Source organism: Podarcis gaigeae (assembly GCF_964106915.1).
Source record: "Podarcis gaigeae genome assembly, chromosome: 17".
Lineage (NCBI taxonomy): Eukaryota > Metazoa > Chordata > Lepidosauria > Squamata > Lacertidae > Podarcis > Podarcis gaigeae.
The window spans coordinates 868,243-895,914 of NC_139694.1; the positions used below are offsets into that span (position 1 = coordinate 868,243).

The 27,672-nt window shown below is 44.9% G+C and overlaps 1 protein-coding gene across 2 annotated transcripts; it reads right to left on the bottom strand.

Annotated features, from left to right (window-relative positions):
* Positions 1 to 572: 572 nt before the first annotated feature.
* On the bottom strand, positions 573 to 26,192 carry LOC310834912 (tumor necrosis factor receptor superfamily member 1A-like). 2 transcript variants are annotated; one of them, XM_083719438.1, is made up of 10 exons: positions 25,927 to 26,192; positions 18,001 to 18,202; positions 12,353 to 12,481; positions 11,335 to 11,481; positions 9,371 to 9,455; positions 8,506 to 8,576; positions 6,923 to 7,045; positions 4,542 to 4,579; positions 4,293 to 4,419; positions 573 to 3,140 (listed from the first exon to the last, which is right to left on the bottom strand). In XM_083719438.1, the coding sequence occupies exons 1-10, from the start codon at positions 25,963 to 25,965 to the stop codon at positions 2,872 to 2,874; spliced, it is 1,230 nt and encodes a 409-aa protein (XP_083575564.1). In that variant the 5' UTR covers positions 25,966 to 26,192; the 3' UTR covers positions 573 to 2,871. The 2 variants fall into 2 exon arrangements, with proteins under 2 accessions (XP_083575564.1, XP_083575565.1); XM_083719439.1 differs by having other exon boundaries at positions 12,353 to 14,311; positions 16,528 to 18,202; positions 25,927 to 26,077.
* Between the last annotated feature and the right edge of the window lie 1,480 nt (positions 26,193 to 27,672).

Sequence of the window (27,672 nt, forward strand, 5' to 3'; positions counted from 1 at the left end):
GGTTCAGGTTAAGAACAGATCTCTGGAACTATGTACTTAACCTGAGGTACCACTGTATGTCTCCTCCAGCACTCTTAAGCCTAATGCTGATGGTTAACAAAAGAGGTTTAAAGACTGTCTCAAGGCAAATCTAAAAAAATATATTATACACACTGACAACTGGGAAACACTGGCCTGCGAGTGCTCCAGTTGGAGAACAGCCTTGACCAAAGGTGTCATGGGCTTTGAAGAAACTCGAACTCAGGACGCAAGGGAGAAATGTGCTAGGAGGAAGGCACGCTTGGCAAATCCACACCATGATCAACTCCCACCCGGAAACCTATGTCCCCACTGTGGAAGGATGTGTGGATCCAGAACTGGCCTCCACAGTCACTTATGGACTTATTGTTAACGCCATGTTTATAGAAGACAATCTTACTCGGCTACGAGGGATCGCCAGAGAGACACAAACACACAACTTGGAATGCTGGAAAAAGTGTGATTTAAATGAAAGGGGATGCTGAGTAAAGGCATTTATCTCCCTTTGCTCATGGGCTTTTGTTGGGTATAAGAAAGGAGAAAAACAGCTTCTCTTTTGTTTTCAGGTTTTTATTTGTATTACAAATTTAGTCATTTATATCTTTGGTGTAGACTGAACAAAGGTGTTCAAGAAAATATAAAAGAAAGCACATTCGTCTTGCTGTATTTTGTCAGAGACTTGTTTGCTCAGTTATAACAAGGGTTACACAAAGATACAACAAAAGTATATACAAAATACTTAACTGCATTACTTAACCCAAACGGCAAATATATACAGATAAAACTGCCATTCCCAGGAACACCATACACACTGCCCAGACTTCACCCCCGGAGGCACACTCCATTGTCTCTTGAAACAGACAGACGCCAATCAACCAACAAATACTATTTATGCTGGAGCACCTCTACTGAATCTCTAATTGAAATATTTCCTCCTAACTCTCATTAACTTTACACTGTCCAGGAGAGTGCAATTTTTTGCCAACTGCCAGTGCAAGTTTGTGCACATTTACTCAGAAGTAAATCCCACTATGTTCATTGGAGCTTATTCAAAGGTGCATAGGATTGCAGCCTAAAATTGTTTTCAGCTAGTGATTTAGAATCCATTGGTGGGTTGCACAAATGTCCCCACAATATTGGAATATTTAAAAAAAAAATAAGAGAGAAAGAATATGATGGTGGGAAAGACAAGCAAAGATTTAGAGCAAGATTATGGCTACTTGTTTATGCTAGTTCTATAAAGGCTGAACCTTATGAGGAACGGTTGAAGGAGCTGGGTATGTTTAGCTTGGAAAAGAGGAGACTGAAAGGAGATATGATAGTCACACGTCACATGGAAGAGGGAACAAGCTTGGTTCTCCTGCTCTGGAAGGTAGGACTCAAACCAATGGCTTACAGTTGGAAGAAAGGAGATTCGGACTAAACCTCAGGAAAAACTTTCTGACAGTAAGAGCTATTAGACAGTAGGAGAGTCTCCCTTGGGAGGTTGTGGACTCTCCTTCCTTGGAGATTTTTAAGCAAAGCTTGGATGGCCATCTGTCCTGGATGCTTTAGCTGAGATTCCTGCATTGCAGGGGGTTGGACTAGATGACCCTTGGGTCCCTTCCAACTCTAAGATTCTTTGATTCTAATGTCTTTCTGCCAATTTACACGAGCTAAAATGGTCTGTTAGAGCTCCAAAGGACAATTCCCAATGCTCCATACACAAAAGGAACCACAGTTAACCAAGATATCTGTAGTGTACGCATGCCCTGAAGACCTCGTGGGAGGCAGAAAGAGAGACAGCACAAATATATGAAAATGGATATATACATTTGTTTTTTTAAAAAACCCCAACACACATTCAAACTGGTTGGGATTGAAAGAGTCCTGGATCAGAAAAGGCCGGGAGTATTAATTTAAGAGACATTCTCACAATCCTATAAAGTAGAACATTTGATTTAAAAAAATATTATTTATACCCCGCCCACCTGGCTGGGTTTCCCCAGCCACTCTGGGCGGCTCCCAACAGAATATTAAAAACACGATAAAACTTCAAACATTAAAAACTTCCCTAAACAGGGCTGCCTTCAGATGTCTTCTAAAAGTCAGGTAGTTGTTTATTTCCTTGGCAGGGTGTTCCACAGGGCAGGCACACTATCAAGAAGGCCCTGTGCCTGGTTCCATGTAGCTTCACTTCTCACAGTGAGGCCCTTGGAGCTGGACCTCAGTGTTCGGGCTGAACGATGGGGGTGGAGACGCTCCTTCAGGTACACTGGGCCGAGGCCATTTAGGGCTTTAAATGGCAGCACCAACACTTTGAACTGTGCTCAGAAACATACTTGATAAGTCGCTTTTCAGTCTCTACAAAAAAGAATAATAAAGTAGGTGACAAGCAAGTGAAGAGGCCAAAATCTAACTGGGCTTGAACACGCTTCTGCTTGTGCCATGCCTAGAAAGCATGGGTCCAAGTGGTTTGCCATTTGCCCCTCTCCTTTCCAAGAAAACCCACTCTTTAAGAGATCGATAAGAACCGCGGAAAACCAGATTGCCATTTGCTCCAATTACAAGCTAAAGAGCAGTTTCCGCTAGGTGAGGGAAGCAGTAGGACAAAAGGAGGAGTGGATAAGTCCTCTGAAAGGAGGGCCTAGACTTGGCAGGGGTGGGAAGAAGAACAACCTGTTTCAGACACATATGTTTATGAATGGAACACAGTGAGCTTACTCCATTGAAAAAAACGTTTGTGTTGGAGGTAATACACCTACAAGTTCTGTTTATGGCACAATGGCACATTCAAACACACAATCCACCATGATGTTACAAGTCACCAAGAGGTGATTGTGCTTGGTGTGAGTGAGTACTGATGCAGTACATCTAAGGCAGGTTGGACAGAACCTCCTGAATAGTCTCACTACAGCCACTCATCTCCATTTGGTTGAGGACATAACAAATGCGCTCCACAGTGGCCCCATGGCCTGCTTGCTGCCTCCATTGTCTCAGCATGACATATTGGGCTTCCCGAATGTGCCGATGCTCGGCATAAATCCTCTCTATTGAAATTTCATTCAGCCCCAGGCGCCGCACAAATTCGTTCCACCGGGTCAGTGGTACTTGATCCACCACAGCGTACAAAACTTCAGGACCTAGGGGTAAAAGGAACAAAGGAGATATCAAGTGATGCTGTGAGAGTTATGCTCCCAGTATTTGGTCTGTTTCAGGGTGTCCCAAACTTGGGCCACCAGCTGTTTTTTTGAACTACAATTCCCATCGTCCCTGATCACTGGTCCTGCTAGCTAAGGATGATGGGAGTTGTAGTCCAAAAACACCCACGTTTAGGAAACCCTAGCGTAGTATAAATTGTCAGTAACAAAAATTATTTCCATTCTCCCTATTATTGAAAAACTGCTCTCTGAGACAGCCATGTTTCCCTAATAGCACATTCATTGTATGACAAACATGAAATACAATGGTACCTTGGTACTCAAACAACTTGGAACCCAAACACTGCAAACTCGGAAGTAAGTGTTCCGGTTGCAAACTTTTTTCGGAAGCCGAATGTGCTCCGTTTTGAGGGTTACACTTTATTTTTGAGTGCCACACTTCCATTTTGAGTGTTACGCTGAGGTCTGTCTGTTTTTGCTATTTATTTTGGGTTTTTTGTTTTTGTGGCTCTTTTTGCTATGTTTTTGTAACTGCGTGGAACCCAGTTCAGCTACTGATTGATTGAACGTGTGACTGCAGTACATTGTTTATTGCTTTCATTTTATGGAGGAGTTGTTTTTAAAAGTCTGGAATGGATTAATCCGTTTTGCTTTCTATGGGAAAGCGTGCCTTGGTTTTGGAACGCTTTGGTTTTGGAACAGACTTCTGGAACTGATGAAGTTTGAGAACCAAGGGACCACTGTAGTGAAACATGAGCAATCTGCAATGCCCCATATAACCAGATAGCTGCACTTAAGAAAATAAGGGCTCTGATGGATCAGGCAAGGGTGCTTCTATTCCTGCATATCTGTTCTCACAGTGGTCAACCAGAAGCCCACAAACAAGACTTAAGTACAGCAGCGCTCTCCCCACAAGGTTCTAATCAACTGGCATTCCTCTTTTCTGGATTCAAATTCAGGATTTTAGCATCTTCTTGGGTTTTTGATGCAGGCAATAGTTCTCTCTCTCTCTCTCTCTCTCACACACACACACACACTCCTACACACCTTTATAGGAGCAATGCACACATAACTCACATATTCTTCCCCCCGCCCGCTGCCCACGTTTTATTTCTGAAATGAAGATGCACTCACGATCCGAGATTTGTGTCTCTCCTGCCACTCTTACACAATCTGGGAGGTCAGCTGGTGTAGCTTTCAGTGGCAAAAGATTGTCTGTCTGGTTTTGTTCCAGAAATGTGCCTTTTCCTTTCTCTACCACCTAAGGAAGAAGAGAAACGTCAAGTATGCAGTTGGCTGAACTTAGAAAATAAGAAAGCTAGGCATAAAGTGCAAACAATCCTGAGGATTAGAGGAATTTTAGAAACCTTTGCAACAACTTACCTCTGGGGAAGGTTCACTTGTTGGCTGCAGATTTGAAGCTGAAAAAAAATCCCAGAATAAATTATTTTACAGCCATCAAAAGAAAAAAACAGCTTTATTGTTATTGTCAAGCTAATAGACAGCTAGATGATTCTTTAGCAAACACAAATGGTGGCAGATACTAGCTACTGGATGCATTTAACAGCCAGGGTTGTGTTGAAGACCAGAGTTCTGCTTATATTCACTTCACTAAAGGAACTGGAGTACGTATAACTAGGCTACAGAGATATTGGAGGCATTGCAGCCTCTTGGGTCATAAGCCAAACTTTTTGGAATTTTTGAAAGGTCTGGGTAAATGTTGGATCTTCTTGATTTTGCAGGATTTTACCTGGAGCCCCACCAAAAGCACATCAAATTAAAGCTTACTTGGGTAGCCTGCACAGTAAAGATGGCAGATCCTGTGCTTGCCAGCACCACAAGAACACAGAGAACCAGGCAGAGGGCCTTCTCGGTAGTGGTGCCAGCCCTGTGGAACGCACTCCCATCAGATGTCAAGGAAATAAACAACTATCTGACTTTTAGAAGACATCTGAAGGCAGCCCTGTTAGGGGAGTTTTTAATGTTTGATGGTTTATTGTGCTTTTAATTCTGTTGGGAGCCGCTCAGAGTGGCTGGTCAAACCCAGCCAGATGGGCAGGGTATAAATAATATTATTACTGATCCAAGGCACAGATTCTCATGGATCTTCATAGCTTTTTTTACATAGCACGAAGCCCACCAACAAACAGAAGTGGCCTATGATTTGATGATAGCTTTAAAAACATTATGAGGTTCCAAATGTACTTTGGATTCATATCAGGGCTGGAGAGCACTTGATCTGTGATCTGATGGTGATGGAAGTGGGAGGGAAGGGAACCCATGGAAAAATTTTACAATTTCAAGAAGATCTGTTTTACTGGAGACCACTTGTGATTTTTTTCTCTCTGACACTCCATTCTCTTTCTCTCCCAATTTCTGTGGCAACCTGAATTCTTCTCTTGTCCCCTCTCAACCCTCTTACTTTTGTTTTCCTCCATCCAGTCTACCAGATTGTTCCCCTTCCCCTCCTACTTTCTAGATACCTGCTCAGCTGTCAATCTGAGCCTTGAGAAGCACTTAGAACTGAAAGAGAAAATGAGAAAGAACCTGTCTGTCTGTCTGTCTCTCAACTAATTTATCCACTACATGTATTTTTAAAGGAGAAAAAGGTACCCGTTCCCATCATCTTATGAAATTATGAAAATTGCATCAATGAGCAGCAGGGGCTGCGGTGGATGACCCTTGCGCCAAAAAGCGTGGTCAAAACGTAAGGGTTCAGGAATTCAGACCAGACCAAATTTCATATCACACACTGACTTTATTGAAACAAAACTCTATGAGAGAGAGAAACTGCAAATAATTGCAGAGATTAAAAATAGCTCAGAAGGTAAGAAAACAACAAACACTAACTTATCCAGCTAATTAATATAAGTGCTTAAACTTAAATCTCAGTAGGAACAAGATGCTGTCAAAGCCCAAATAGATGCCTGGCTGACTGGCGAGAGCTCCCACCAACCCAGGTTTTATGGGAACTTAGACCATGGGTGTTCACCTCTTCCACCCAATTACCCTGTGACACCAGCCTTGAACCCTTAACGGGAGACAGCTGTATGTAAGCTCACTATTTCTTAAATTCTAACCTATTCACATAAATCAGTCTTAAAGGGGCGAGATCACCACAGGGGCCTAGAAGGTAGTTCTCAAAGGTGTCACTGTGTCCACGGCTGGCACAGTGGCGGCCACAGGTATAAGCTGTGTGCTTATGTGGGAACTGCCTGCTTAAAGCAGAGCTGCTTTGAAAAGCACCTTTGCAAAGGGAAAGTCCTTTGGGGGGGAACCCACGCTCCTTAAAGCAGCCCCTCTTTTCTCCTTTAAACACTAGAGCAAGCAGTTGGGCAGCTCTAGGGCACGGTGGAGTCATTCTGCTGACCATTCACTGAAAGAAGGGGAAGAGGCTGCTTCAAAAAGATTTTGCTGTAAGACAGCGCACCACCACCCCCGGCCATCCATCTGAGCCTCTGGGGGATCAAGCATGAGCGCTGGGACTGTCTTAAAGCATTTGCAAGTTCCCCACGTACTCCCCACCCACCTGCTCTCTCCAATATTTGAAGGATAAGAGGAGCAGTTGCCTCACAGAGAGTTTTTAGAAAGGGCTTTAAGGCAGCATGTCACCCTGAACACACTGCTCCTGTTTGTGCTTCCAGAGGTTAAAAACAGGAGCATGAGAGCTGCCTTAAAGCCCTTTGCAAGTCTCCCCTTGCTCAGCTTTGAAACCACAGACTTTTCGTAATCTGGATCCTCCAACAGGCAAATGATATACTCACCAAATGGACAGAAAGTGGAGCTGAACCTCTTCTGACAGGATCGTTTGCGAAGTATGTTCACCAACACCAATACACAGACAGTTATGAATAAAATGACTATTATAGTGAGTAGAAGTGCTAGGTCTGTAAGGAAAAATAAGCATAATATAGAAGATAGGGTCTGGAAGGATAGGAAAACAGGTGCGAAGAGATGGATAAGATAGCTAGAGCACAGAGGCAAATGTGGCGTGGAGATCAATGATTGGAAAGTGAAGTCAATGTCAGGTATTAGAGAGCAGGAGTAGGGAACCTTTTTCAGCCTGAGGTCTGCAATCTCTTCTGCATAATACTAATAATAATAATATTTTTTTTATACGCCACCCATCTGGCTGGGTTTCCTCAGCCGCTCTGGGTGGCTTCCAACAAAATATTAATAAAAAAGTGACATCAAATATTGAAAACTTATCTAAACAGGGCTGCCTTCAGATGTCTTCTAAAAGTCAGATAGTTGTTTATTTCTTTGACATCTGATGGGAGGGCGTTCCACAAGGCGGGCGTCACTACTGAGAAAACCCTCTGCCTGGTTCCCTGTAACCTCACTTCTGGCAGTGAGGGAACCGCCAGAAGGCCCTCAGTGTCCGGGCAGAACGATGGGGGTGGAGACGTTCTTTCAGATATACTGGACTGAGGCCATTTAGGGCTTGAAAGGTCAGCACCAACACTTTGAATTGTGCTCGGAAACGTACTGGGAGTCAATGTAGGTCTTTCAGGACCGGTGTTATATGGTCTCTGCGGCCACTTCCAGTCACCAGTCTAGCTGCCGCATTCTGGATTAATTGCAGTTTCCGGGTCACCTTCAAAGGTAGCCCCACATTGAGCGCATTGCAGTAGTCCAAGCGCAAGCATCTGGGGGGTCACATGCTAACAGTGGATGGCGCCAGAGGCGTAAATGGGTGGAGTAACAAATGTACATTTTACGTTTGTTCTGTCGGTTTCTTTCTAGACAGCCCCTCTCTATCCTCCATCCACACAAGTAAATGATGTCAAAGTTCAAGGACACTCTCCAGTCATCAGGCTCCTAGGGGCCAAGCCCTTTGGGACCCTGCCCCCATGTTCAAAGTGGGAGGAAGAGGCCAAGGGCGGAACAGAGCACTCCAGTGACTGGCTTCTCCTCCTCCTCCTGAATTGGAGGGGAAGGAATAAGGAAGCAGATCCCACAGGAGGAGGAGGAGGAGCCGTGACCTTCTGCATTCAGTTCCACCCCAGCGATGGGCATAGCCAGGATTTTTGTTAGAGGGGGCAGGACTTTTGCTAAGCAGGGCAGAAGCGACGTGGTTGGTCAGTTACTTAAGTATTTGTATTGTTTTACTTGATCTAGGGGAGGCAACTGCTACACGCAGGAGTCCGGCTCTTCCTGACACCACGCATCACATGACGTCACCCCCCCCCCTTCTCCCCTTCTCCCTTGGAAGTTGGTGCCTCTGCCAGCCATGCAAGAACAATTGAGGTGTGAAGCAGAACTGGTAAAAGTTGTTGCTGTGGATTGTATCAAGGGCTAAAAAGAGAGACCTGGAGTGTTGGCCAAGTATTATTCCAGAACTTACATGGGTTATTTTCTGGCTTTATCACTTTAAGAAAGTTGCAGTCCATCTTGCATTCTTCTTTCTCATTGCAGCTGAAATAGGAAAAAGTGGGTCTCAGTTGCACAGGAGACAAATACTACTTTACAGTGGTACCTTGGTTCTCAAACGCCTTGGTACTCAAACAACTTGGAACCCAAACACTGCAAACCTGGAAGTAAGTGTTCCGGTTTGCGAACTTTTTTCGGAAGCCGAACATGCTTCGCTTTGAGTGTTACGCTTCCAATTTGAGTGCCACACTTCTGTTTCGAGTGCTACACTTCCGATTTGAGTCTTACACTGAGGTCTGTCTGTTTTTGCCATTTATTTTGCATTTTTGTTTTTGTGGCTCTTTTTGTGTGACTGTGTGGAACCCAGTTCAGCTACTGATTGATTGTGTGACTGCAGTACATCGTTTATTGCTTTCATTTATGGATCCATGCTTTCGTTAGTAAAATTCATGTTAGTTGGCTGTTTTAGGGTTTTTTTTAAAAAAGTCTGGAACTGATTAATCCATTTTGCATTGCTCTCCATGGGAAAGCACACCTTGGTTTTGGAACGCTTTGGTTTTGGAACGGACTTCCAGAATGGATTAAGTTTGAGAACCAAGGTACCACTGTATAGCACTAAAGTTCCTCCTATTTCATTGCCCCCTTGACACTCTACTTGGAGAACGGAGAGTTCTGGGGAGGTCAGGATCTTGCATAATATTCTGTGACATTTCAGTTGGTGTAATAAAGGTGTGGCATTATACAGACTTTGTATTTTTTGGTTTTTTCCTTATGGGCCAGCACGGCTGCCTTTACTTTCTGTGTGACTGAGAAAATGCAGATAACAAGATTTTCCCCACCTGCTGCATGGGTAGCACTTGTTTTCATCTTTTTGGAGAAAGTATCCAGCGTGACACTGACATATTGTATCACTGAATTTGGTACCTAGAAAGAAAAGATAAGTGAGAGAAGGAGATATTTTATTTCAGTGATTTGGATCTCAGTCAAACACAGTAGCACCTAAGCGGTGTTTATTATCTGGGGACAAGTTAGATGTGATGCAGAAGTTCCACGTTCAGGATCACTTGTGGCTTTAAAGGCAATTCAACAACAGCAGAAGGGTGCCAAAATCTGATCAACATTTCCCATATGCAGTGGTTTTCCCATTGATAACTGTGGGGCCAATTTACAGGAGGAGACATAACAGGTTCTCAGACAATACCTGTGTATTTTTTCCTCTTGGGGAAAACAATAGCTTCAGAGATGGGATTTTAATCAAGAAAACAGCACTGGAGAAGAAGAATCAGAGGGCATGAGAAGGAGCCAGCATCTTTTCCCAGCACTATGCTCCTGATCTGAATGAGGGCCAGGAACAAATTGCAGGAGGTCCTGATCACAGATCTCCTGTGTCAACACATTTAACTGTGCCCTCTGCAGGGCGAAAAGAGAATGGGTGAATTAACAGAATGGTTCTAAGAGAAAGAATCTGTTCACCATTTAATTTCACAATTACAGTATTGGCCCGAATATAAGCCGCAGCTTCAAAAGGGTGGGGAAGAAAAAAGCAATACCTGAATATAAACCACTCCCTTAAAATTGGGACACAGGCTGAAAATCGCTGCTGTTAGTAGAATTGTAACTCCGAGCCAATTTAAGCCTTTGATTAAAGCTCGCAAAAGTTACCGTACAGTTGCTAAAATCGCAAATAACAATTCAGTTGCTATAATCCCACAGTCACTCACACCCATAAATGGCAAATGAACAGTCTCGAGCTTGCAAACTGGCAATAAAGCATTGTTTTTGTTCCGTTTTACCGTATGTTTGTTTCAGGAGCGATATCGTAAAAGCCAGTTATTGTAATGTTACGAATTTAAGCTGCACTTTAACTTGTCACGGTCGGAATTTTGGGGGAAAGGAGGGCTAATATTTGGGCCAATACAGTAAACGCAGCAGGAGAGCTCAAAATTCTAGGCCAGGGGTAGACAAAGTGGTGCTCTCCGTGTGTGGCATTAAAGGCATATTCTGTAAGTTTCTAGGTGTTTTTGTTTTTTTGTACCAAGCTAGGAGTAGGTACATCCTGCAGTCAGAATAAGTGCAGAAGGATAATTAGATGTGCTTGCAGGTGTATGCTGAGGTTAAGAACAAGGACAAAGCATGTTTGAGAGAACATTCTCTGCTTAAGAAGCATCTTCAGAAAGTTAACAGGTTAAATTTTAAGGACTGTATACAGAGCACTATATAAATGCATCACCATCACCAGTATTCAAATTTAATACTGCTTTAAGGGTGCTGGTCTTAAGGACGTATCACGTTAAAAGAAATACAGTGGTGCCCCGCAAGACGAATGCCTCGCAAGACGGAAAACCCGCTAGACAAAAGGGTTTTCTGTTTTGGAGGTGCTTCGCAAAACGAATTCGCAAGACGAAAATGTATTGCGAGTTCCTGCGGTTTTTCCCCCTCCCCTCCTTTTTCTAAGCCGCTAAGCCGCTTATCTGCTTATCCGATAAGCCGCTAAAAGCCGCTAATCCGCTAAGCCGTCAATGGGCTTGCTTTGCATGACGAAAAAACCGCTAGACGAAGAACGGATTAATTTCGTCTTGCGAGGCACCACTGTATATAAAACTGGAGAAGAGAGGGAGGGGTAACAATAAGGAAAACCAATATTATAGGACGTGGAGAGTTGAAGGAATTCAAGTTTGCCAGCACACACAGCTTGCACCAAAGACAGCTTTGCTGTAGGGGTGAGAGTCTCTGTTCCTAGTAGGAATGAATTTATTCATCAAGTCATTTTTTTAAGACATTGATTGTGTCCTACTGCACTCACAAGGTTGCTGGATTCTTCCATTGAGACAAGCACTGCAATTCTTGCACATGAATTCATCACTGTGACTACTTTGATATTGATCACTGCCGCAACCGCAAACTGTGTCGTGCTCACTGGTACATTTGGATATCTCTATTTGTCCAAAGGCTAAGCAGAAAGAGAGGAAGTGTTGGTTAATTCTATGTGGGCCATTAATGCTCAAGAAACAAGTAAACTAAAGTCAATACACATATTCAACATTCCCAATGCAGGGGCCTTTCACTGCCACTTTTTTATTTTTATTATTTAAATTTTTATTGAATTCTTATGCAGATACAAACGAAACAAAGTATACAAACATTTCAACTGAATACAAAAAATAAAAAATAAAGAAAACAGAGCAAATGCAAAAAGTAAGAACATAAGTATAAAACAAGGTAAGTATAATAGACATCCCAAAATGTCATTTCTCTACCAAGATGCTGACCCTTCTGGGGTCAATCTCTTTTTATTATACAGTACTTTGGGGTTTTTGACTTCCATCGACCTCACGGTGGTTCATTTCCTATAACTAAAACAACTTCTCTGTATTTCAACATATTCCTCATCTTGGTATAAGGAGACATTTTCCCACTTACAGGTTTATTCTAAACACAACCAAATCTTGGTTGTTAAATCCTTGACTCGATAGGTACGGATTTAGGCATTCTCTTTCTTTCCGGACTATTTTATTTGACTTGTTCCTTAAGGCTTCAGTCAACTTAGCGAGTTGCAAGTATACTTGCTCAGCTTTTGTAGCCATTCTTCTCTAGCTGGTATATGGTCACCCTTCCAGTGTTTGGCTATTAATACCTTGGCTGCCGTCACTGCGTAGAAAAATAATTTTAATCTTTCTTTTGGAATAATGTCAGTTAGAATCCCAAGAAGGAATGATTCCGTTTTTTGGTGAAATGTAATTTTTAGTAATTTTTTCATTTCCTCGCTGATGCTTACCCCTATCCAACACAGAGACATGAACCCACACAGAGAAACGACTTACTTGGACGGCAGCGTCGGCATCCGCGACACTGCTCAGAGCTATTATCTCCATCAATGAAGGAACCCTCAGAGCATACTGAGCACTTGGTTGCCTTATCAAAGTCTGAACAGTGTTGTGCAACGAAAGTTCCTGCAAAAGAATTATCCAAGAGGAAGCAGGAAAAAGTCATTCAGTGAGAAAAGGAATGCAAGGTTGAGCGTAGAATGAAAGTTTCAGTAGCTCAATGGTACAACAGCATGTGATTTATATACAAAATGCCCCAGGTTCAACCCAGCCCTACTTTTTATCACTCCCCAACCCACTCTTACGGGGTGGCTTTGGCTGCTGTCTAAAACCACTGCTTGGAGTTGCAGCTTGCATTTTAACCAACATTACACCCCAAGAGGTGAAGCTGAGGCTCCAAAGCTTTGGCCACCTCATGAGAAGAGAAGACTCCCTGGAAAAGTCCCTGATGTTGGGAAAGATGGAGGGCACAAGGAGAAGGATGAGATGGTGGGACAGTGTTCTCGAAGCTACCAGCATGAGTCTGACCAAACTGCGGGAGGCAGTGGAGGACAGAAGTGCCTGGCGTGCTCTGGTCCAGGGGGTCACAAAGAGGCGGACACGACTAAACAACAACAACACCACCACACTCCAAGAGGGTCTTGCTTCTCCCACAGCTGTAGCCTGGGATTCAAACTCAGAAGTATGTCCCACTGACTTCAGTAGGAATACGGTCTTAATTTTTGGCGTGCCACCTCCAATCTCTGCAGCGGTGCGAGATTGCAGGGAGTTCCAGGCATGCTTTACCCAGGGAAATGCTTTGGAAATGAGGTACAGCAGAGACAGGGATGTCCTTATGATATAAAGGTAAAGGACCCCTGGAAGGTTAAGTCTAATCCAAGGTGACTTTCCAGGTCATGTGGTCAGCATGACCAAACCGCTTCTGGTGCAAGGAACACCATGACGTAAGCCAGAGCGCACAGGAATGCCATTTACCCTCCCTCCACAGTGGTACCTATTTATCTACTTGCACTGGCGTGCTTTTGAACTGCTACGTTGGCAGGAGTTGGGACAGAGGAACGGGAACTCACTCTGTCACGGGGATTCAAACCGCCAACCTTCCAATGGGCAAGCCCAGGAGGCTCAGTGGTTTAGACCACAGTGCCACCCGCGCCACATATATACCAGTAGAGCTTGCAATAGAGGGGCTCCCAGCATTACACTCCAGGAGAATCTTGAATCTCCCTGCAGCCTGGGATTCAAACTGACACCAGCCATGGCTCTGCCTGTCTGCAGCTTGCAGACTTTTTTCAGACGGGAATCTCTTATCCCTAAATAACATTACCACAACTGCAATCCTAAACTCTAGTCTGCTTGGACTCTGCTAAGTATCTCAGAGCTGAGGGAGAGCCCCCTTTCATTTTCAGTCCCCTCTTTCTGCCGTTTCTAATGGCCCATTACCTTCCCTTTGCCTTTGGTTAAGGACTGATCTCCCAGGCCATTTCCTGAATGCAGAAAGCTGGTTGGCCTGCATTTTAACACTTGGCTAAATCCTGTGTCTGGCAGCCTTTTTAACACTCCAAGAATTGATTAAATTCTAACACCTATCAGACCCAGGAATTGTGGGGAATCTGGCATCCACAAACCCTGGCAACCACAACTCTTAAGAACCTTCTTCTAACAGCAAGAGCCGTTAGACAGTGGAATGGACTCCCTTGGGATAGACTCTCCATCCTTGGAAGTTTTAAAGCAGAGGTGGGATGGTCATCCGTCATGGAGGCTTTAGCTGAGATTCCTGCATTGCAGAGGGTTGGACTACAGGGGTCAGCAAATTTTTCCAGCAGGGGGCCAGTCCACTGTCCCTCAGGGCTTGTGGGGGGTGGTGGAATATATTTATGGGGGGGGGGGGGAGAGAACTAATTCCTATGCCCCATAAATAACCCAGAGATGCATTTTAAATAAAAGGGACACATTCTACTCATGTAAAAACACGGACTTCCGGGTTAGCGCCATCGGTGAATGGCGGAGTTCCTCCGACTGGAGGAGCGGGCTCCGTGAAAGCTGGGCCTTCCCACGACGGCGAAGGTGGGGGCCCGCTAGAAACCCCAGGCGGAGGAGCCTGGGGACGTGGGGTTCGGCAGAGCGCCAAGAGCGCCTCCCCTACTCACCGGGAAACCCCTTTTTAGGGCTCCGGAGCGAAGTGGGGTGAGCAGCGCGGTGCATCGAACCGACTGCTACTTTCATGGAGGGAAGCCGCGCAGCCATCACCGGAGAGCACTGACTTTTTCCTGATGATAATTGGACTCAAAAAATACCCGTGAGTAAAAACGGAAGATTAGATTAAGAAAATTACTAAATTTACGAATTAGGCACGAAGCGGGAAGGTCTAAACAGGAAGTCCGCCTTCCGCTTTGTAAATAGACTGAAGCAAAGACTTTATAAGCTAAACAGCCTGGAAAATTGACTTAAAGACTGAAATTTCCTGCATTCATAAACAACAAAACCCCCCTTGACAGCAGGGGAAAAGGGGGAAAAATCTCTGATTTCCTAAGCCTGCGGAGAGAGAGTAAAGGAACATAAGTCTCCGTCGTCCCAAACCTGGGGACGGGTGTCAGGACAGAAAGTTTTGAAGATTTCCATCGATTGAAAGTGGTTTACTCTTGACAGATAGCAAAAAGAAGAGAAACAAATTAACCTTAATGCTGCTTTCTGCATTTTGCATGTTAAGGAAACAAAGTATTTGAAAACCGAAAGTAAATTTTCCTTTGTTGGATACATTTTAAAGATGGATGTGAACTGAAATTGTGTCCCCTAGAGGGAACTTGTCAATTTGTTGCTGCAGTTTACAGTGAAACTCTACAATTCTGGGAATTAGACCGTGGGACCAGCCGCCTGACCTTGAACAGCAATGTGCCGGGAAGGAATCTTGTCGTCTGACCTTGGCAGAATAAATGCTATGCTACAGCAGCTGCATGAGAAAATAAACTTGATGAATGAAAAGCTAGACTTTATGTCTGTTGTAGCCAGTAAATATGAACTAACAGAAAATAAGGATAAAGAAGCTCCACAACAATTAATTCAGGAAACTGGCTTGATAGGGCAAGTTCAAGGGCAGATGATGACGGAAGAGGTTGTGATTGCACTTCAAAAGATACAGATGGAGAAACCTAAAGTCCTGCACAACCAAAAGCCGCAGTACTGCAAGATTGAATATGGTGTGTCTCTGGAAGTGTTTGGAGTTAAGGAAGCTCTCAGCTCTGGCGGGACTTTGGAACGGGTTGACACCTACTTCTGGAACAACTACTTTTTGGATTACAAAATTAACCCGGGGAAGTGGGACTCTGGGGAATGGGCTAGTCTGATGAAAGAAAATGGAGATTATTACCAGTTGGAGTTCCCCGGAAGCCCACCTCCCAAGGAGAAAGGGAAGAAATTACAAAAGAAACCAACAAGGGACAGGGAAGGGTCTAAGAATAAACAGGAACAAGAAAATCTGCAGAGGAGGCATGGAAGAGACTTAAGAGCCTCGGATATCAGAACACCAGATTGATGGACTGGATGTGAGACTTGAAAGGACTGACATAACCCGAAACCAGGAAGAAGGGACATTGGATAAAAATTTGAGGAGAACTTCTATCTATTTTTGGAATTAGTTTGATATTAATGAAATAACGGAATTTGTTGGAAAGGAAATAATTGACATTAGTAGAAAGGTTTGAAGAAGTTAGGTATAAATATGGTTTAAATTTTGAAACTTTATGGGAAGAAATTTAAGGACTATTTGCAGAAACAGTGTAAAATCAATGGATGTTAAAATGAAGTAGGAATGAAACGAAGTGATTTCTAACAATAAGGTTAAAAAGGAATATGCAAAAAATGGCTTGATAATTAGATGAAAAATAGAATGATATAATATGTTTAAGATAAAGAACTAAGATAAAACAAAGAGGGAAAAATTTGCTGAACTAATTATTTGAATTGGAATACAAAGGAGGGAGGTGTGAGGAAGTCATGGAAATAAGTAAATGAATTATAAGACAGAGAAAGAGGGATTTGTTTTTAACTTGTTCTTATTTTTCTTATTTTTCTGTATTTTGTACTTTTTTCTTTTTTTGGACTATGTAATTTCTTTTTTTCTTTTTTCTCTTTTTTCTTTGAAATTTCAATAAATATTATTTTATTAAAAAAAATACTCATGTAAAAACACGCTGATTTCTGGACTGTCCGCAGGCTGAATTTAGAAGACGATTGGGCCTTAGTTTGCCTACTCGTGGACTAGATGACCCTTGGCTCCCATCCAGCTCTACAGTTCTATGATTCTACAATTCTTTTTGGATTTAAATTGATGCTAAGGATCCCTGCCCCTCCTGCTCTGAGAGAGGATAAGAAAGAAAGCTACCATTTTCTTCCTACCCTTATGCAGAAAGGAAGGAAATGAATAATTTCCACTGTCTCTCCCCCTGCAGCTTTTCTGTTCCCAAAACAATTCCATCCTTCCCCACAGCCCGGAAGCCAAAGCAATCCATTGTACAGCTTCATTCCAGCATTACTTCTCGTTCTGTCCTCTCTCTGCCACAGCCTTCACAGTTAGCTACCGAGTATTCATAATACTTTCTCAATGAAACTAAATTTTGGGAAATCTCTGATTTCATGTCTGTTGTTTCTAGAACACCTTGCAAAGTTGCTTTACAGTCTTGACAGAAGTTACTCATACTGCGCTCTGCAATTTGGAAAACATTCTACTTTCTAGCCAGCTGCACAACAGTTTGCCCTCCAGAAGAATAAACTGAGGGACACAAGGAGAAACTGTTCCCCTAGCAGATTTGAGCTCAATCACTCACGGTTGCCTGTGTTCTGAAAACATATACAATGAACACAGGGAAGTTGTTTGCAGGTGCGAAAAGAGGTATGTGTGCCAAGCAGGTGTGGTAAAGGACAGCTAGCCATTTGTATTGAAATATTTGAATAAATCATGCAAATTAGTAATGTATTCACCCGTTCGCTGAGCGGCTAACGGAGGAAGAATTGCAACTAATGTCCAAGTATCAGTTCCTCCTTTACTCCTGGCATCAGTCTGAGGTCTAAAAGTTATTGCAGCAAGCTTTGGTTACTGATATCAAAATATAGCCAACAGTTGCTGAGTAGGATGGATTTAAGGGAATGCTACGGTGGGGTAAGCACCACCACTACCTTTTACCCCGGTAAGAGCATAGGTCGGACGTTTCCTTAGTCTGAATTTCAAATAGCCAGGGACTCCCCCAACCCTGGCCCCATCAGCAATCCACATGCCCAATGGAAAGCACAAACCAAGACTAATTGTATGTGGAATCTCAGCTTTATCTAGTTTTTAGGTTAGATTTATCTTGTTTTCTGGTGAGATAGGATAAAAGGGCACAACTGTTGCCAAAAAAAAGGCTGTCTTCCTTCTGTCTCCCCTAGCAGTTCCCAACCAGCTGCAAGAACTCACTCATTACAAGTGCATACCATACTTTGATATACTCCAGTGAAGCTATTGCTTTTCACTGCTATGCAATTATATTTGAGTTGAAGTGGGGGGAAATAAAAAAGTGCATTTTTCAAAAACAGGATTCTTGACTGAATCAGGGGCACACAAAAATAGGAAATCACAACTCATCGTTATTACTCTGTTTTACACTCTGTCATACCTTTGTGGCATCTAAAGCAGCAGTGGGTTTTATTTGGGTGAAGATAGTGTCCTATTTCGCACTCCACCTCCCTCTTTTGTCTACTGCTGGGGTGCAGAAAGGCATCCTTGTCCACAACTGCTGCAGGGACAGGTTTCGTAACAGGGTTCAGGGTTACCCGCAATGATCCCCCACTTTCTGTCCGAATGAGGTTCAAGTTGACCTGCAAAGAAAAAGAATAAATAAGCAAACTGCTTTTCATTTAAAAAAAGGCTCAACTTCAGCCTTCACGAAATACCGTACTTTTCTGTGTATAAGACGAGGGGTTTTTTAAACTAAAAAATAAGGTAAAAAAATTGGGGTCGTCTTATACACAGATAGTGCATGGGGGGGGATGTGTGACTGGCAGCTGCTGCAGGCCAGAGATTGTCTGCGGCTATTGGGTGTGTTATTGGTGGCTGCAGCAAGGGCTGGTGTTGATTGGCTGCTGCTGCGTCAATTGGGCGGGCAATTGGCGTCTTCTGCTGACGAGGGGACAAACAATAAGCGGCAACGTGTGCGAGTGGCAGCGCAGGTCACGCAGGTGAGCGATTTTTGCCAGTCCCCCCCAAAAAAGCTCAACAATCTCCCCCCATTTTCTTAATCTGCAATCCCCAAAAACAGGGGGCGTCTTATACATGGGTGTGAGTTATACAGTGGTACCTCACGTTAAGTACTTAATTCGTTCCAGAGCTCTGTTCTTAACCTGAAACTGTTCTTAACCTGAAGCACCACTTTAGCTAATGGGGCCTCCTGCTGCTGCCGCACCGCCGGAGCACGATTTCTGTTCTCATCCTGTAGCAAAGTTCTTAACCTGAAGCACTATTTCTGGGTTAGCGGAGTCTGTAACCTGAAGTGTCTCTAACCTGAAGCGTATGTAACCCGAGGTACCACTGTACACAGAAAAATACGGTATTATTTAACATATTGCAGTGCTGTAGCTATGGGGGGGGGGGGAGAACTGGTTTTTTGCCACGAGTGAAGCCCCCAGAGGGGCACCACTGAGGCTCCCAGCCTGTGTATGTGTGCACGTGCAAATGTGCATGCGGGGTGTGTGCAAACTGAGTCTTTGACCTGGGGTGAAAGAAAACTTAGTTTCACCCCTCCATAATGGATTGTAAAGTACAATATCTCTCTCAGGTGATTAGGAAAACATTATTCAGACTGGTAATGGCTGTTCCATGTAACATGCGCAACCTCAACTAAACATTAGAGCAAGGGCGAGCAGTATAATGCAGATTGGTCACAATACTAATTGTTGCTTGGATTCTGAATCCAAGGAACAGAAACATAAGGATTCTTCCGTAGTTAGTAACATTGCCAACAATTAGCACTTTGAGCTGTCCCATTTATATACTATTTTTTAATGCACCCTGAATACAGACGTTTGCTGATCGGTCTGTGAACAAAATATAGATGCATCAGGGTGGATAAAAATCAAGGTTTTTTTAAAAATAATATGTTTTGTTTGTATTATATTACTGATGTATATGCTGCCAGGGCTCGAAGAAGAAGAAGACCTGAGAAGCTGCAAGAAGTGTACCAGCTCCCTCCTACCCAGCTCTGATCAGATTAAGAAAGTAGATCAGATTAAGAAATCAAGTGCTTTGCGTGCTTCAGAAAGTGGTCTCTAAAAAGCAGACAGATGAACCTTTTATCTCACCACCTTCGTGAGATAACACAACCACAGTGTTAAGATCAGAGATACAGCTTGCCTGTTCTTTAACAATAAAAGGCAGTCATTCCACCCACACCCCAATAGGGATAAATACTACAAAGAATGATCTGCATGGAGGTTACTTAGGGGGTCCCTACCCTCATTTAATAGTTCTGAGCAAACCCCAACTAATTTGATGCCAGCAGCACATGATATTCATTTTCCAGGCAGACAGCAGGTCCATTTACCTCCCAGATTCCCTCAATGTGTAAATGACCACTATGAGATGTTGTTACTACAGTGGTGCCCCGCAAGACGAATGCCTCGCTAAACGAAAAACCCGCAAGACGAAAGGGTTTTCCGATTTTTTAGCGGCTTCGCAAGACGAATTTCCCTATGGGCTTGCTTCGCAAGACGAAAGCCCATAGGGAAATCTCCGGGGACAGGGGGAAGCGCAGCGCGCCTTCTCCTCTGTTCCCGGACCTGTCCTAAGGCTTGCGGTGGGAGGTCCGGGAACAGAGGGGAAGGCGCGAAGGGCTTCTCCTCTGTTCCCGGGGCTTGCGGTGGGAGGAGGGTTTTTCCTCCCCACCGCCAACATTCAGAACAGCATTCTGAATGTTGGCGGTGGGGAGGAAAGCCCTCCTCCCACTGCAAGCCTTCAGGACAGGTCCGGGAACAGAGGGGAAGGTGCGCAGCGCTTCTCCTCTGTTCCCGGGGCTTGCGGTGGGAGGAGGGTTTTTCCTCCCCACCGCCACATTCAGAACAGCATTCTGAATGTTGGCGGTGGGGTGGAAAGCCCTCCTCCCACCGCAAGCCTTCAGGACAGGTCCGGGAACAGAGGGGAAGGTGCGCAGCCTGCTGCCCCGCGCGAGGGGCGCTCTTAAGCAGAGCGCCCCTCGCGCGGGGCCGACATTCGCCGCTTGGAGAGCCCTGCGGGGAAGTCCTGCAGGGTTCCCCAAGCGGCGAATGTCTGCGCCGCGCGAGGGGCGCTCTTCTTAAGAGCGCCCCTCGCGCGGGGCAGCAGGCTGCTATCCGCAGCTTGGAGAGCCCTGCGGGGAAGTCCTGCAGGGTTCCCCAAGCTGCGAATGTCTGCGCCGCGCGAGGGGCGCTCTTCTTAAGAGCGCCCCTCGCGCGGGGCAGCAGGCTGCTATCCGCAGCTTGGAGAGCCCTGCGGGGAAGTCCTGCAGGGTTCCCCAAGCTGCGAATGTCTGTGCCGCGCGAGGGGCGCTCTGCTTAAGAGCGCCCCTCGCGCGGGGCAGCAGGCTGCTATCCGCAGCTTGGAGAGCCCTGCGGGGAAGTCCTGCAGGGCTCCCCAAGCTGCGAATGTCTGCCCCTCGCGCGGGGCAGCAGGCTGCTATCCGCAGCTTGGAGAGCCCTCTGGACCTCTTCTGAAGGCGGGTGGGGGGCAAAAGTCTTTGTCCCCCCTGCCTGCCTTCCCGGGGGATTTTAAAATGCTGGCGGGCGGCAGCGCTGCCGCCCGCCAGCATTTTAAGATCGCCCCGGACAGCGGAGAAGTCTCCGCTGTCCCGGGAAGGGGGGGGAAGCAAAGACTTTCGCCCCCCCACGTAGGCCTTCAGAAGAGGTCGGGGGACAGACTGTCCCCAAACCTGGTCTGAAGGCGGTTTCCATAGGAACGCATTGATTGATTTTCAATGCATTCCTATGGGAAACCGTGCTTCGCAAGACGAAAAACTCGCAAGACGAAAAGACTTGCGGAACGAATTAATTTCGTCTTGCGAGGCACCACTGTACTGCCAATGAGCAGTCAAGATGTAGGGAGCAGCTGGGTGTGAGGCGGGAACTATGCAGTGGTACCTCGGGTTAAGAACCTAATTCATTCTGGAGGTCTGTTCTTAACCTGAAACTGTTCTTAACCTGAAGCACCACTTTAGCTAATGGGGCCTCCTGCTGCAGCTGCACCACCGCTGCACGATTTCTGTTCTCATCCTGAAGCAAAGTTCTTAACCTGAAGCACTATTTCTGGTTACAGATAGGTAGCCATGTTGGTCTGCCATAGTCAAAACCAAAAAATTCCTTCCAGTAGCACCTTAAAGACCAACTAAGTTAGTTCTTGGTATGAGCTTTCGTGTGCACACTTCTTCAGATGCATCTTCAGGTATCTGAAGAAGTGTGCATGCACACGAAAGCTCATACCAAGAACTAACTTAGTTGGTCTTTAAGGTGCTACTGGAAGGAATTTTTTTGTTGTCACTATTTCTGGGTTAGCGGAGTCTGTAACCTGAAACGTATGTAACCTGAAGCAATACCACTCAGCACTATGCTGTCTATTATCATTGTTATGACTACTGCTATTATTACTATTGTTGTTATTTATTAATGCATACTGTCCTTCCTCTGAAGATCACAGGGCAGTTCACAACATTAAAATTGCAAAATGAAAAAACAAAATACATAATAAAAGAAAAACCAAAATGAGCCAATAACCTCCCTTCCACAAACTCATTTAAAAGGATACACATATTGTTAATCAGCCCAAGGCCTGGTTGAAGAGAAACGTTTTCACCTGGCGGCTAAAGCTACGTAACAAAAGAGAGAGCATGCCACAAACAGGGAGCCACCGCAGAAAAGGCCTGTTCTCACTTGGTCACCCTCTGGACCTCTCGGGGAGGTGGCACACGAAGAAAGCAACCACAGCAATGCAAATTCTGCAGCGACTGTAAGGCTTCTCAAACACTTAGTTTCCCTAATTTTAACCCTATTTTGTAGACAGCGTTGAGTGTTCTCATGCAACCATAATGTCAGGTTCCGGTTAGTGCTGGGTTTAAAAACAAAACAAAACAAAACAAAACAAGAATGTCCTAAAACGGCAGTAGATAAGTGAAAATTCCAGGAGGTATACCAAGGCTATTATGTGAGACACTTGGAAATGCTCTCAGGGCTCTGTAGCAGTAGACCCCATGTGAATTATTGACCTGATCCTGACATAACCTACACTGCCTGGGCCTGGAACATGTTTTCCTATGACTATTCTGTAATTCTGGAAATCGTATCCTGACCTTTTTATATCCAGGAATTGATCAGTTCTTAAACTTCTGTCTGCTGTTGAATCAATGGAGTTCACTTCCTAATCAGAGTTACATGTCATGCCTCAACATTAGTTTGGTTCTGAAGTATTGGTATTAGATTATTTTATCACTATTTTACTTCGGCCGGAAATAAAGAGCTTTCCATTACCGAGTTTCAAAGCAATAGATCCTGGCCTTGTGTCAAAAATATTTCATTTACTACATTTCTAAACCAGCTGTGCTATCAAGTTCTCTCCGCAAAGAATATAGCAGATGCTGGTGCCAGCCCTGAGTTGTCATAATTGGATTCTGAAGGAGAAGGAGGAGAAAAGTGAAAAGTTAGGGGAAGGAAAGAAACGGCATGCCTAGCAGCAAGTGTTAGAAACTGAGATATGAAAGCTAGGAGCTAAATGGCACCTTAAGCCTAGGTTACAGGCACAACAACAGATTCTCTGGGTGTGCTTTTTTTATAACAAGAGTACAAAGCTGAAAATGAACGAACTGCAACTAAAATATTATGTTCATTTTTCACATGGTTTAGTCCAGTGGTTCCCAATCTTGGGGGGGGGGGTGTGGATGCCCCACCTAAGAATCTCTAAAACCCTGATGCCCTCCCCCGTGACATATAATTCTTATTACACTCATACCTTGGAAGTCAAACGGAATCCTTTCCGGAAGTCTGTTCGACTTCCAAAACCAAAATGCAGCTTCTGATTGGCTGCAGGAGCTTCCAATCGGAAGCCATGGAAGCTGCACCGGACATTCGGCTTCCGAAAATCATTCAAAAACCAGAACGCTCACTTCTGGGAGCCAATTTGGTACGACCGTATTCAAAATGTGAACTCTTATTCACATGGAGGAAGCCTAAAAGGCCATTAACTTGGTCTAACTCAATTAAAAGATTCCTGCTTCTTGGGAGAAAAGCGATGGCAAACCTAGACAGCATCTTAAAAATCAGAGACAGCACCTTGCCGACAAAGGTCCGTATAGTTAAAGCCATGGTTTTCCCAGTAGTGATGTATGGAAGTGAGAGCTGGACCATAAAGAAGGCTGATCACCGAAGAATTGATGCTTTTGAATTCTGGTGCTGGAGGAGACTCTGGAGAGTCCCATGGACTGCAAGAAGATCCAACCTCTCCATTCTGAAGGAAATCAGTCCTGAGTGCTCACTGGAAGGACAGATCCTGAAGCTGAGGCTCCAAGACTTTGGCCACCTCATGAGAAGAGAAGACTCCCTGGAAAAGACCCTGATGTTGGGAAAGATGGAGGGCGCAAGGAGAAGGGGACTACGGAGGACGAGATGGTGGGACAGTGTTCTCGAAGCTATGAACATGAGTCTGACCAAACTGTGGGAGGCAGTGGAAGACAGGAGTGCCTGGTGTGCTCTGGTCCATGGGGTCACAAAGAGTCAGACATGACTAAACAACAGCAACAACAACAACACATTCTCGAATTGCCTCCCTTAAAAATCAAATTGCCCCCCTGTGGGGCATCTGACCCATGTTGGGAACCCTGGGCTTAGTCCTTCCCCTGCCCACCCTGTTAATACAGTGGTACCTCGGGTTACAGACGCTTCAGGTTACAGAATCCGCTAACCCAGCAATAGTGCTTCAGGTTAAGAACTTTGCTTCAGGGTGAGAACAGAAATTGGGCTCCAGCGGCGCAGCAGCAGCAGGAGGCCCCATTAGCTAAAGTGGTGCTTCAGGTTAAGAACAGTTTCAGGTTAAGAACGGACCACTGGCACCAATTAAGTATACGTAACCCGAGGTACCACTGTATTCTCAAGAGGGTCTCTTCTCTGGTCTTCAGAGAGTAGCTGGAAGTGGGGAGGCAGAAAAAGCTCCTCCTTTCCTTCCACTCTGCAGTTTTAATCCGAAATCCTGCCCCCAGAGCTCGGAAACCGGGCGTTTGAATGAGACTCCCTGTCGCAAAATGCGCCTGGAACAAGGGGAGTTTCGAAGGCTGCCAGGAGCCGCTTGCTAAGCAATTCCGTGGGGCTACCTTTGAAGGTGACCCGGAAACTACAACTAATCCAGAATGCGGCAGCTAGACTGGTGACTGGGGGCGCCGCCGAGACCATATAACACCAGTCTTGAAAGACCTACACTGGCTCCCAGTACGTTTCCGAGCACAATTCAAAGTGTTGGTGCTAACCTTTAAAATCCTAAATGGTGTCAGTCCAGTATACCTGAAGGGGCGTCTCCATCCCCATCGTTCTGCCCAGACACTGAGGTTCAGCTCCGAGGCCCTTCTGGCAGTTCCCTCCCTGCGAGAAGCCAAGCTACAGGGAACCAGACTAGAGGGCCTTCTCGGTGGTGGCACCCGCCCTGTGGAACGCCCTCCCATCAGGTGTCAAAGAGAAAAATAACTACAGAGGTATCTCAGGTTACATACACTTCAGGTTACAGACGCTTCAGGTTACAGACTCCGCTAACCCAGAAATAGTGCTTCAGGTTAAGAACTTTGCTTCAGGGTGAGAACAGAAATCGTGCTCCGGCGGCACGGCGGCAGCAGGGGGCCCCATTACCTAAAGTGGTGCTTCAGGTTAAGAACAGTTTCAGGTTAAGAACGGACCTCTGGAACAAATTAAGTTCTTAACCCGAGGTACCACTGTACAACAACAACAACAACAACAACAACAACAACCACTGTACCAAACTTTTAGGAGACATCTGGAGGCAGCCCTGTTTCGGGAAGTTTTCAATGTTTAACAGGTTCTTGTCTTTTAGTGTTCTGTTGGAAACTGCCCAGAGTGGCTGGGGAAGCCCAGCCCAATGGGCAGGGTATAGATGACAAATTATTATTATTATTATTATTATTATTATTGTTGTTGTTGTTGTTGTTGTTGTTGTTGTTGTTGTTATTATTATTATTCTTATTCCATGTGGGGCAAAGCACGGAAGCCAAAGAAAAGAAACCTCCTCCATGGCCTAGATGGAGAGCGAGGCCGCACCCTGCCAATGGGGCCGAGGCCTGAAGAGGTTTTTCGGGAAGAACCTCCAGAGGAAAAGCAGCGGAGGGACTCCCAAAACTCCCCTTTCGAGCCAAAAGATGAGGCGACGGCTGCCTTCGCCTCAGGGACACGACTGCCCAGAACTGCTTAGCTGCCAGGCTTCCTCGCCTTATGTCGCTTCCAGGAATTCAGCGCTTCCGCTGCCTTTGCTGCTCACACGAAAAACATGGGCTTTTCCTGGCCCATTTCTCCCCCCCGAGTCCCTGACTTACCACGGCCACTAAGACTGGGAAGAGCCCCAGCGGGGCCATGGCGTTGGGCCCCGCTCAGAGCATCTGCGGAGAAGGCCCGGCTCCGTCCCCTCAGAGCAGGCCTCTCTCGGGCCGAGAGCGAAACCCGCTGGCCTGGCAATCCAAGTTCCCTAAAGCGCAGGGAGGCCGGAGCTGGTGAGGGAAAGGGAGGAGACTTCCCTTCCCGCCCCCGGGCCGCCGCGCTCAGCCTTCCCAGCTCCATGAGTCGTCACCCCAGCCAGGCGCTTCTCAACAGAAAAGACGGAGTTTTCCTCCCAGTTTTCCCTCCCTCACAAAAGGCTGCTTCGTCTGGGCAATGGCACTGATAAATCCAGGGATAAAAGGCAGGGATACGCAAACCCCTCAAGATCTTGTGGATCTAAGTTTGGCCTCACGGAGGGGCAGGATTTCAATAGGAGTAGGAAAAGGAGAGGACCCCCAAACTTTTAAAAGAAATAAAGCACTGGATAAATCCATCAGCTCTCCTTTCCTTTTTTAAAAAATCATTTTTATTCAATTTAACAGATATAAATTCATAACAAAACCAAATATGCAGTGCTTTTTCCTGTATACTCCTAAACATTTTGTGGATCTAGGTTTGGCCTCACGGAGGGGCAGGATTTCAATAGGAGTAGGAAAAGGAGAGGACCCCCAAACTTTTTCAAGTAAAACAGCACTGGATAAATCAGCATCATCAATCTTTATTACTGTCCAGAGACCCAACAAATCGTTACAAAGCAATACACAATTCATACAGCCTGCCTCCAGGTCAAACAAGCATTTTGTTCAGAATATAGGGATCATTGGTTCTTGCAACCACCGATAAAAACTTTGCCACTGCTAATAAATCCATCAGCTCTCCTTTCCTTTTTTAAAAAATCATTTTTATTTGATTTTAAGATATAAATTTATAACAAAACCAAATATGAAACATGGGAGTACACAAACCCCTCAAGATTTTGTGAATCTAGGTTTGGCCTCACGGAGGGGCAGTATTTCAATATGAGTAGGAAAAGGAGAGGACCCCCAAACTTTTTAAAGTAAACCAGCACTGGATAAAACCATCAGCTCACCTTTCCTTTTTAAAAAAATCATTTTTATTCGATTTAACAGATATAAATTTATAACAAAACCAAATATGCAGTGCTTTTTTCTGGGGGGACACAGGGGTACACATACCCCTCAACATTTTGTGAATCTAGGTTTGGCCTCATGGAGGGGCGGTATTTCAATATGAGTAGGAAAAGGAGAGTACCTCTAAACATTTTTAAAGAAAAAAGCACTGCAAATACGTATCCATATATAGAGTTATCCTTGCCTCTCAAGACCCCCCCCCCATCCCCTCCATGAGTCCTATTGTCAATGTTTCCAACTGCATATTATTTCATAATTCATATTTTATATCTATCCACATTGTCCATAGTATTTGTTACATTACAAGTGAGATTGAAATCCTGCTAATGTTTTAATCTGTTTACAATGGTCTCCTAAGTAAATTATAATTTCCCCCCAATATTTCTTGAAATTTTTATCTTCTTGGTTCCAGAGCTTTCTGGTCAGTTTTGCCATTTCAGCATAGTCTAACAACTTGGTTTGCCATTCCTATCTGGTAGGGTATCGGCTCCCCTTTCCAAGCCATCCGACAGTTCATGTCATGGAGCCTTGTAAGATTCTTGCATTTGAGCTAAGAAACTAGTAATAAACAGAGAACTTATTGTTTTTTCAGAT

Excerpts from the sequence above, each read along its gene's own strand:
- LOC310834912 (XM_083719438.1), bottom strand. The coding sequence starts at position 25,965 with ATGGCCCCGCTGGGGCTCTTCCCAGTCTTAGTGGCCGTG. Across the intron at positions 12,482-18,000 it reads CTGCTTTAGATGCCACAAAG|GAACTTTCGTTGCACAACAC; the intron begins GTATGACAGAGT and ends ATTCTTTTGCAG. Across the intron at positions 11,482-12,352 it reads ATGCCGACGCTGCCGTCCAA|CCTTTGGACAAATAGAGATA; the intron begins GTAAGTCGTTTC and ends CTTTCTGCTTAG.